This window comes from Oryza glaberrima, chromosome 8 (genome assembly GCF_000147395.1).
Source record: "Oryza glaberrima chromosome 8, OglaRS2, whole genome shotgun sequence".
Taxonomy (NCBI): Eukaryota; Viridiplantae; Streptophyta; class Magnoliopsida; order Poales; family Poaceae; genus Oryza; species Oryza glaberrima.
Genome location: NC_068333.1, coordinates 13957813 through 13968079, shown reverse-complemented (window position 1 = coordinate 13968079; position 10267 = coordinate 13957813). Strand labels below are relative to the sequence as shown.

Below are 10267 nucleotides of genomic sequence, written 5' to 3'. Positions count from 1 at the left end.
TGGTGTTTTCTGTTCTTCTCCCACCTTTGGAAAGACATGGAGGCGGCGATGGATGAAGACATGGCCGAAGCAGGAGATGGTTTGTCGGTCGCAGCAGACAAAGCAGGAGGCGCCGTCGCAGGGATCGCGGCCACCACGGCCAGAGCGAGAGACGACTTCGCGGCCGGAGTGGGAAGCGACATCGTGGCCGTAGCGGGATGTCACGCAGGGTCGTCGAGCGGCTGGGATGACACGATGTGATTCGTGCGGATGGAGCGAAGGAATTGGATGGCGTGTGGGCGCGAGCACGATCCGTGAAGCGATGGCGCCGTGGAGCCATGCATGGGGCAACGAAGCGACGACGGCATGGGGTAATGCGCGGGATAATGAAGCGCCGGCGCAGCATACCTTGCTCGATGCACAGCTTGGAGTACGAATCAAAGGAGAAAGGGAGTCAGTGCTCCTTGGTCTCACTGCCATGGTGGAATACGCCAATCATTTTGGAACGGAGGAAGTATTACTAAAACAGATTAGCAGTGCTGCTCTATCTGTACCGGTTTATTAAAAATCATCACTACTAGGGGATTTTCCATCTACTAGATAAGTGTATGTCCTGGCAATAATGATTGCACATCAGTGCTAGTTCTTTAGATGAACTGATGTATTCATAAAAGAAAATCATGCCCACCTTGAAAAGACTACATGAGACCTACTTGGACTTTTACCAGGACCATACCGAAAATTTCCAACAATACCTTTGTGAGTTCTTCTAGGATACAGCTGTACAGTAAACATTGAAAGACAAGCCACAACCCGTCCAGCCAAGATCAAGCCCTAGATCCACTAGGAGCCCGAGAAATTTGACTTGTGATCGTCTAACCACTATCTCATCGGAACTTTCGAGACTACAAGATAGGGCTAGGAACACATACCCTCCTTTTATACTCATATTATCTATATATCAATAAAGATCACATGGCGCTGAAAACATAGGGTTATTACTTTGAGTATGGTCTAAACATGTATACAAATTCTCCCGAGTTTAGCTGGCATCCCTCATAAGAGATCACACGTAAACATAACTAGATGTATAGATTTTTTGTTGTCAAGATTTTTATCGACGACTCAAAGTATTAAATTGGTTGATCTATACATTTGTTATGTAGATTTACTGGCTCCTTTGTGCCGAAACCACACCATTGCCGCCATGTCCGTGCGGCGTGGTGCGAAGGTCACCGCGGCGCCGGTGCCCGTGCGGCGGGAGGGACGGCTGGCGCTCACGGCCAGGTCCACCGCCACGGCCGGCCCCATTGCCGGCGGCTGGAGAGGCAGGTGGTGGGGGGAGGGGGAGGGGGAGAACAGAGCGCAATTGCCGGCTTTGACACGCATGGCGGCCATACGGTGGGGGAGGAACGGAGGCGCTCTAGTGCCGTGGGAGGAGATGGGACGGGTAGGGGAGGATAGAGTTTGGGGATGGGATGGGAGAGGGTAGATGCGGTTGTTTTTGGGAAAAACCCTTGTGTTTTTCATTTTAACAGCGCTATCCATGTAGGCAGAATTTTCCCTTCTTCGTGTTGTATTTTTTCTGAAAGACGAGTGGTTTTTCGTATAAAATGGAATAGGGTGTCGGTCGGTGGGAGGATGTGCGTGCTATTCCGTTCAAACAAGAGGAGCTTTTTTTTGCATAAACACCATCACACGTCATTTACTCTCAGGATAAAAAAAAATGATAAGGAAGTGCGTGGCGCGCATGCAGCGTGAGACCGGCACAACCGGTGAGGGAAACCGGACAAAGAAAGAAGGAACGGCTCCACTGCTCACCCAATCGAGGAGCTTCTGCATCTGCAAACCACATACCACAACTATCGAGGAGAAAAAAATTTCAAAAAAGGACAAAAACAGAGCCCTACGAGGCTTTACTATCTTATTATGCATGAGGATGAGGAAAGAGGACAAGTGACTTCCGTCATATATTGTAGACATAATATACAATGCAACATTGGTAAACTACAACAAGTTGCAAGAGATGACTAGAGAGCACTAAGAGATCTTGTGTGACGTGGATAACTTATAAGCCTGAATCGGTCTCAATAGTTGAACATGCCCTTATATCCATTCTAACGATACAAGGTACTCTTAGTGACACAATATATAAAATGGTTGCTATTTTTTTCTCCAATTCAATAACTCAAAAAGAGCCGCTGTTTTTATGTCTTAATTCTCCATCCAATTTAAAAATTTGACATTTTTTATGTTTATATAGTCTTTAAAATTATTTTATTCACTAGTTTTATTTTAAATTATTTTACCCCAATAAAATTATAATGTGATAAAATCTGACATGTGATTGGCATATATCATACTAAAAAGATGCTAATACTAAAGCTTTTAAAATTTAATATAAAATGGGCGATATATATCTTTTCTTTTCTTTTTTTTTCGGGGGACGATATATATCTTTTCAATTAACACAATAGGTGTCGCATATACACAACAAGAAAACTTCTTTTTTTTTTTTACCTTGGGAGTTGAGATCGTCTATGTACTGAAGTATACGATATACTAGTATGTTTTAAACCACGATACTTTTGTTGCGACAAACAGTTTAAATCTCGTATTTTGATTAAATGGCTATGGGCTACACCTAATACTAAGTTTTCCCTTACTGTTCCGGTAGGGGTTACCGTTTCCCGATATTATCATGGTTAGCACGAAAAAAATGATAGAGTTACCGTATAATGTTACCGTGGAAATTGAAAGATAACGGTGCAATATTGTAAACCATAAGGCACGTACATCATGTGTCACCTTAATTGCAAAGGTTAAGGTGTTAACTCCTAATTCTACATAAAGTGTATTTTTTTTGGAAGTAAACTGATTTTTTTCCGACATTACCAAAATTGCAACTACCACTAGTAGTATATAATTAATGCTAACAGACTGTTTAAAGTGTTTATGCCAGGTTGATGGCTGAAAGAAGCGCAGAAAGAGCGCCGTTTATAACGACCCAAAAATTTATTTCAAATAAAACCAAAAAATGCCCAAAACGGCAACTCCGATGCTTCTCCAGCCCATCTCCGGCGCCGGCGCCGGCGCTCGCCGGAGCTCCGCCGAGGGACTCTCCCCTCCTCCTACCGCTCGCCTCCGCCGCCGCGTCCTCTGCGCGATCCGCGCCGACGCGCCGCCCCCGATCCACCTCTCCGCGGCGGCCCCCTCGCGGCCGGCGAAGCCGCCCGTCTGCACCGCCGACGAGCTCCACCACGCGCCCGTCTCCGGCGCCGGGTGGCGTCTCGCGCTCTGGCGGTACAGGCCGCCGCCTCATGTACGACCGGTGGTGCTTCTTCCCGTTGTTTTCCAATTTCCAGAGCCGTGCTTGATTTGATTTGATCTCGCCCGTGTTCGTGCAGGCGCCGGCGAGGAACCACCCGCTGATGCTTCTGTCGGGAGTCGGGACGAACGCCATCGGGTTCGATCTCTCCCCCGGGGTGAGCAGAGATTTCTCTCACTGCAACTCTTTTTCTGCTGATGTAGAATTTCCTCGCCTGAAACTAAACACTGAGATGGTAGGAAGTGGTGGCCAGAGTCTTGGAATCATGTAAATGCATGGCTCAAGTTTTTGGAGTGATTTGGGATGGGGAGAGAGCGATGGTGTTTGCTGAAACTACTCTTGTTTGGAATTTTCCTGCAAATTGTAAGTTGAGGGTCAATTTGGTTGCCATGTGCCAAGTTGGATGGATATGGCATTGACAGGCATGATGTATACTGGGGAGTGGGGGCAATACATCTAACTCTGTTGAAAAATCTGGAACTTATTGTCTTTTCAAAGTAAACATTAGTTGCATATATCCAACTACAAAGTTATTTTTCTTGAACACAATTACAAAAAGTGATGTGTTACATACAGAGTTACATACTTTCATAGGCCTATCACATTATCAACATACATCCATGAGGTTCTGTTAAAAAAGGCATAAGTATAGTAGGATCTTGACCTTCAATAGTTTTTAGATCCTTAAATTTATTGACTATTTGTCTTGAAGAAAAGAATGTTTTTGAAGGGTGCTATCAAGCAAGATATTAGTGGCTTTAGGTCAACACCATGAAAGCCACATATTTCTATGTTCCAATTCTTCTTTTTAAGCATGATGAGAAGAATCAGCATAAACAAATACTGCAAAATTTTCCTTGAACAAATACATTTTTTTTCCTCGATTATAGTTTAGGAACGACTAGATACTTAGATGGCTAGAGCCTGGAGGTGACAAACTAAGTGAGAAAGCACCTGAGTGGGAGATGCAAGAGGTGATGGCAAGCTCAAAGGTGAGGATGATGGTAGCTACAGTTATAGTGTCGTGTGCTGTTGCAAAAATGGGCATGATGACATGCGTGCACAGTTGCCCTGGTTATATTGTTTCTAGCTTGAACATGCTTCAGGTGATGCCTGCCATGTCCGAATGGAAAATTCATTTTTTTTTCATAAATCACCCGGTGCACTTGGCACATATTTTGACGCTGGGTGCAACGCCTTTTAGGAAGTGTATATGCTACTTGGTCTTGGTGACGGATGTAATATTTCCTATCTTTTCTGCCACTGTTGAATGACCTACTGAACTTACTATATCATAATTCCATATATGTCCAGGTTCAATTTTAGTGCGTCATATCACATGTAAAGTTGCTTCTTTGTAAGCACTGTAATCTTTTGCCCACTATTTTCTTGTTTGTTTCACACATGCGAGGAAACAGTCCCTGACTCCCTGTTAACATGATCTCCAATGAATAAGGAAGATAGGGTTAACTCATATTATAAGATTAACAGCATCAAGACAACTAAAAAAATGCATTCCAAAGAGGAAAAAACCGAGGATGCTGAATATTCAGTTTCTTGAGCTTCATTTGTTTTCTTATAAGCTGTAATAAAGTTAATCTATTTTTTTATAGAAAAATAAATGAAGTTATGTTGCATCTAACTCATATTATTGAAAGTAAAATGCGGTTCAAGTTGCAAAAGAACTATAGGTTACAAGTCATGGTAGTCTTGTATTTGGAGTATAGGTTATCAACTAAACTGTTGGGTTGTCTTCAATTTTTTTAGATAATGTGGGTTGTCTTCAATTAGACGGGGGAATCCAATTAACAGCCTCGACTCGTATCCTAACTTGTCTAAGAACTAGCTTCGCTTCAACCAATTCTTTCGTACCCTCAGCTCTACTCATGTTAGCTTTGGCTATTTCAAGTGCCTGTTGAGCTTCTTCCTGATCAATGTCACTACCCAGTTCCACATCATTCCCTAAAATGATGATCTCATTATTAACTTTCTGGCAAAACTGCTCCACAGAACCGCCGTTAACCATTGATCATTGAGGAGGCGATTCTCAAGGGACCCATATCTACAGCTGTGTTAATTGGGGGGAGGGGGGGGGGGGGGGGTATGGTTTGGTAATATGGCAATTTGGCCACTACTAGTAGATAAAATGATTTCTTTCACTTCACAATCCCAAATGATTCGCTTAGTGCATAAACATTTAATTTCATTTCTTCAATTTGTTCTCCTCTTCTAAGTTTATAGCTTTCGTGCTAGCTTCATCGATGTTACCCACCAAATAAAAAGCTTGTTCAGGTAGGGCGTCTAATTCCCCGGAAAGGATTAGTTGAAATCCCATAATAGTTTCTGCAAGACCAACATACTTTCCCGGAGAACCAGTAAAAACTTCTGCCACAAAAAAACGGTTGTGATAAAGAAGCGCTCAATTTTTCGTGTTCTTGCTACAGTTTTATCTACAAGTTTAGTACTATTGATTATCAAGGATCTCATTATCTTTTTCTTTTAATAGTTGTATCTTTCGCTCTCCCTCAACTATAGTGACAACTGATGGCAGTCTTGTGTTCTGCTAACAAGTTCTTTTCTATCTGTGCCGTTCATACTAATGGTGCCCCTCATTATTTTTAGGCCTCATTCGCCCGTCACATGTCTAACCAGGGATTTGATACATGGATTGTCGAAGTGAGAGGTTCTGGTCTGAGCATACGTGATCATGATAATTCTGCTTCATCTCCATCAGGCGCTTTCGATGATATATCTAATGGCACATTGGCTCTTGATAAATCAAGCACATTGGAGGTTGCTTCAGTTCAAAGTTCTGGTTTCTCTGGTATTGATTATGATGACCTTGGAATAGTTGCGTTGGATGACCCACCTTTACTGATGGAGATGACTAGTTTCTTTGATCGAATTTCAAAACTTCTGGAAGAGGCTAGTTTAAATAAAAATTTTCATGAGATCACAGATAAGATTTCGGTTCTATCTGAAATGGTAGAAAGCTCTGCCGTTATTGGTCCAATGAGAGAAGAAAGTCTGCGTCTTCTGAAGAACTTTCAAGAGCAGATTGACTCATGGGAACACTTTGTGGCAACTCAGATGAATCTAAATTCTGAATATAATTGGGACTTCGACCATTACTTGGAGGAGGATATACCTACTGCGGTGAGGCGTCACCATCCTTTTGTGAGCTATAATTGTTGAATAGTTGGCACTGTTGTTATATTCAGTGAGCTAACAGTGTAACAGTGTTTTTTAATTATTCCATTTGATAATTTCATCATTAGTGCTATAAGATTGTTTTTGTGGAATATCGCTTGACACACAGTTACTACAGGTGGAATATATTAGACAACATAGTAGAGTAAAAGATGGGAAGCTGCTTGCCATTGGACACTCAATGGGAGGAATTTTGTTATATGCAATGCTGTCAAAATATGGTGAGACATTACACTGTATTTTGCTGATGACTGTTTGCCTGTCCTTTACTGTTGCTTTTTCTATGGAAGTATAATTCTACTGCTGCTGCTAGAATTGGAGCCACTATTCAATTATCCAATGTAAAGGGAACATTCTAGCTGTAGGCAATCAACAACTACTGCGCTTGTTTTGCTCAGCTTTCTGGAGTTAACGGTAGATTGTTGGACATCTTACAAGTTTTACCTTTATATTTATTCTAGAAACACAGTCAAATTGTTCATCTGATAAGCAATATCATGATCGTTTACAGCTCAGCCTACTATCTTTCGGTTGTGGATTTTTAAAATCACGACTTATTATTTTTCCCTTAATCTCAAAGGTTTCGAAGGAGTTCCATCAAACTTAGCGGCTATTGTTACTTTGGCTTCCTCTGTTGACTACACGACATCCAATTCATCACTGAAGATGTTACTGCCACTTGTGAGTTCGTAGTCGATTGACAGTTTCAACTTGATAAAGATGTTTATTACTTTTCATTTTTAAAGTTTTTCTTCCTTCATTGTCATGAATAAAACTAATGAGTTCACTTCTCAGGTTCATCCTGCGCAAGCCCTTAATGTCCCTGCTGTTCCATTGGGTACATTATTAGCGGCAGCATATCCCTGGGCATCTGGTCCACCTTATCTTTTTTCCTGGCTTAATCATCAAATATCAGCACAGGATATGATGCACCCGGAGTTGTTGTCCAAGCTTGTTTTTAACAACTTCTGTGAGTACTCTTTAATTACACACTGTCACACTGGATTCTGCATGTCATGCATTTTAAGATTTCAGCTTTGCCAGAATGTTACTTTAAAGGGTGTTGCCAGAATATTGTTCAAGAACACACAGCACTGTATATATGCCATAGTATCCATATATAGGATTTCTGTACTCCAGAATTAATTCATAATACACTGCATTATTAACCTTTTATGCTATGATATAAATATGGGATGTCTGTTTCAGCAACTTTTGTCAATGGGGTTGGATATGTTCATTTAAGTTGTTATCATGTAATTTGCAGGTACAGTGCCTGCAAAGGTTGTCCTTCAACTTACAACAGCTTTTCGGGAAGGGGGGCTATGCAATAGAACTGAAACTTTCTCATACAAAGATCATTTGCGATATTGTCAGACCCCTGTCCTAGCACTAGCTGGAGATAAAGATCTCATCTGTCCTCCTGAAGCCGTTTATGGTAAGATGTGGTGCTTTTCTTGTCTGCTATCTCAGTTGCTTCTATGAAGATTGCTAACTTTTTGTACATCATACTCCCATCTTGTCAGAAACTGTCAAGCTCATACCTCAGCACATGGTGAAATATGGGGTTTTTGGAAAGCCAGAAGGCCCTCATTATGCACACTATGACTTAGTTGGAGGTCGACTGGTACATATTCTCAGTCTCTTCACATAAAATAAAATTTGCTGCTCCAATTCTGAAAAGTCAAATCTTTTTGTCATCCTCTTACTCATGATTTACACATGTTTGTCCCTTGTACAGGCAACGGATGAAGTTTACCCATGCATCATAGAGTTCCTTTCTCACCATGATCAGTAGTTTATGTAACAGTGAAGCTCCTGAAATTTCAATACGATGCTGAGTCAATGATACAATATATGTTCACCTCAGATGGTTTTTGAGTTGAGCTGAACAAACTTTCCAAGGTTGGCCATGTGACATGGCCAGCTGCGCAAAATATAGGTAAACCCACAGAACTCGTAGGATGTATCCTTGTAAACAGGTGTGCCATGCGTCAGTCACTTGTTATACAAAACCTATAAATATATGTATATTACATGTGCCCCTAGAAATATAACAAATTCAAAAGAAATTGTATGCTGAACTCATTCTTTGACCTTGTTTCCTTAGTTGATGTTGATCCTTCAAATACTTGGCTTCTGTTGTTGTAACAAAATGAAATGGACTGATATGTACTGGGATATACTGTTGGCATGTAGCGCTGTCTGCATTTGTAATGAACAGTTCTGGAGGTAATGGAATGCTTCATTGTGCATGTAATCTGTAATATGGTACACTGACATTTTACATGCATTTGCTGTAGAAGTTCAAAGTGGGTGTTGAGACCAAACATACTGTCATAATTTTTGTTCATCTGTGAAATTTGACTTTAGTGATTCTCAGATGAGCAAGCTAAAGCATTGTCCAATACTATATCCATCTCAACTAGATCTTGCTGTATGCTTTCTAACAACTAACAAGGCACATTGCTGTATGCTTTATGGTCTTCCATTGAAGAAGGGGGCCAGGACCACCCTATCCTGGATGGCTGGACATAGCTTAGGACAAGATATACTACCACTCTTTTCTTTTTTGAGATGGAAGATCACCACTAATAATAAGTTAATAACTGTGCTTAGGCTCTTGTTTCTGTTCTTTTGTGCCAAGCATGATGCTGTCCAGGCATAAAGCTTGGAGAGGTAGGGCATGGTTGAGAATTTGGCTTCTTCTCCGCTTTTATTGGATCCTAGTTACCCGGTGGCCTACACAAAAGGAAGCAACGTGACTATGGCTTGTCACGCGCAATGCACAGCTCATGCTGGCTGTTGCAATCATAAGCACCATTGAGTGAACGTTGGCTTTTGTCTTCTTTGGAATCTTGAGAAATTAGTCTATGCCACAATAAGTGTTTGGGAAATTGGGATGTCCCAGATGTAAATTAACATATGGTTATACACATGTGCTTGCTATATCCTATTTCCGACTTATTTATTAAGCATTAACTTAGGGTGCGATCGTTTCAGCGGTGGTGGTGGACAGCTTAGGCGCACACAAAACGAGAAATACGATTAGCATATGATTAATTAAGTATTAATATACAATTTTTTATGAATAAATTTGTTGGTTTTTTTAACAACTTCTTTATAGAAAGTTTTTGCACGAAATATACTGTTTAGCAGTTTAAAAAGCGTGTTAACGAAAAACAAGGAGAATCTAATCCTGTAAGCTGGAAAGAGCACACCCTTAGGTTATGCTCTTTACCCTATTTTTCTAATTCATTTTCTTCGTTTTCCGCACGTATGCTTTTCAAATTGGTAAACGGTGTATTTTTTGAGAAAAAAACAATTCTATACGAAAGTTTTTTTAAAAATTCATGTAAAAAATAGCTAATACTTAATTAATCATACACAAATGAGTTATTCCGTCTTGCATGCACGAGGGATTAGTTCCCAGCCCTAACAGCTGAACACAACATTTAAGTCGTAGAACAGTGTTTTTGACAAGTAAAAAAATAAGAGTGCAAATTTTAAATTTACAATAAAATCAATAAGATCAAAGTGAAAAACAGTATAATTGCTCGAACGGGTACGCTCAAAAAACCATTAATTATGCCTAATCGCAAAAGAGAATTTTCCTTCTGTTTTTAAAAAAAGGGTTTGACCGTTTGACTGCCAAAAAAAAAAAGAGAGGGGTTTAGCCTCTGCCGTTTACGGTGGCCCGTGGGGTCTATAACCGACGGCCACAGATGCATCAGAGCCACCGGTGCGTGG

At 40.9% G+C, this 10267-nt stretch overlaps 1 protein-coding gene across 1 annotated transcript; it reads left to right on the top strand.

The window, feature by feature from the left end:
- The first annotated feature begins 2921 nt into the window (after positions 1-2921).
- On the top strand, positions 2922-8770 carry LOC127783388 (uncharacterized). The gene is made up of 9 exons (XM_052310655.1): positions 2922-3301; positions 3387-3464; positions 5930-6463; positions 6636-6738; positions 7098-7198; positions 7313-7487; positions 7785-7955; positions 8044-8144; positions 8259-8770. Exons 1-9 carry the CDS (start codon positions 3017-3019, stop codon positions 8313-8315), a joined length of 1605 nt encoding a protein of 534 aa, XP_052166615.1. The 5' UTR covers positions 2922-3016; the 3' UTR covers positions 8316-8770.
- Positions 8771-10267: the final 1497 nt, after the last annotated feature.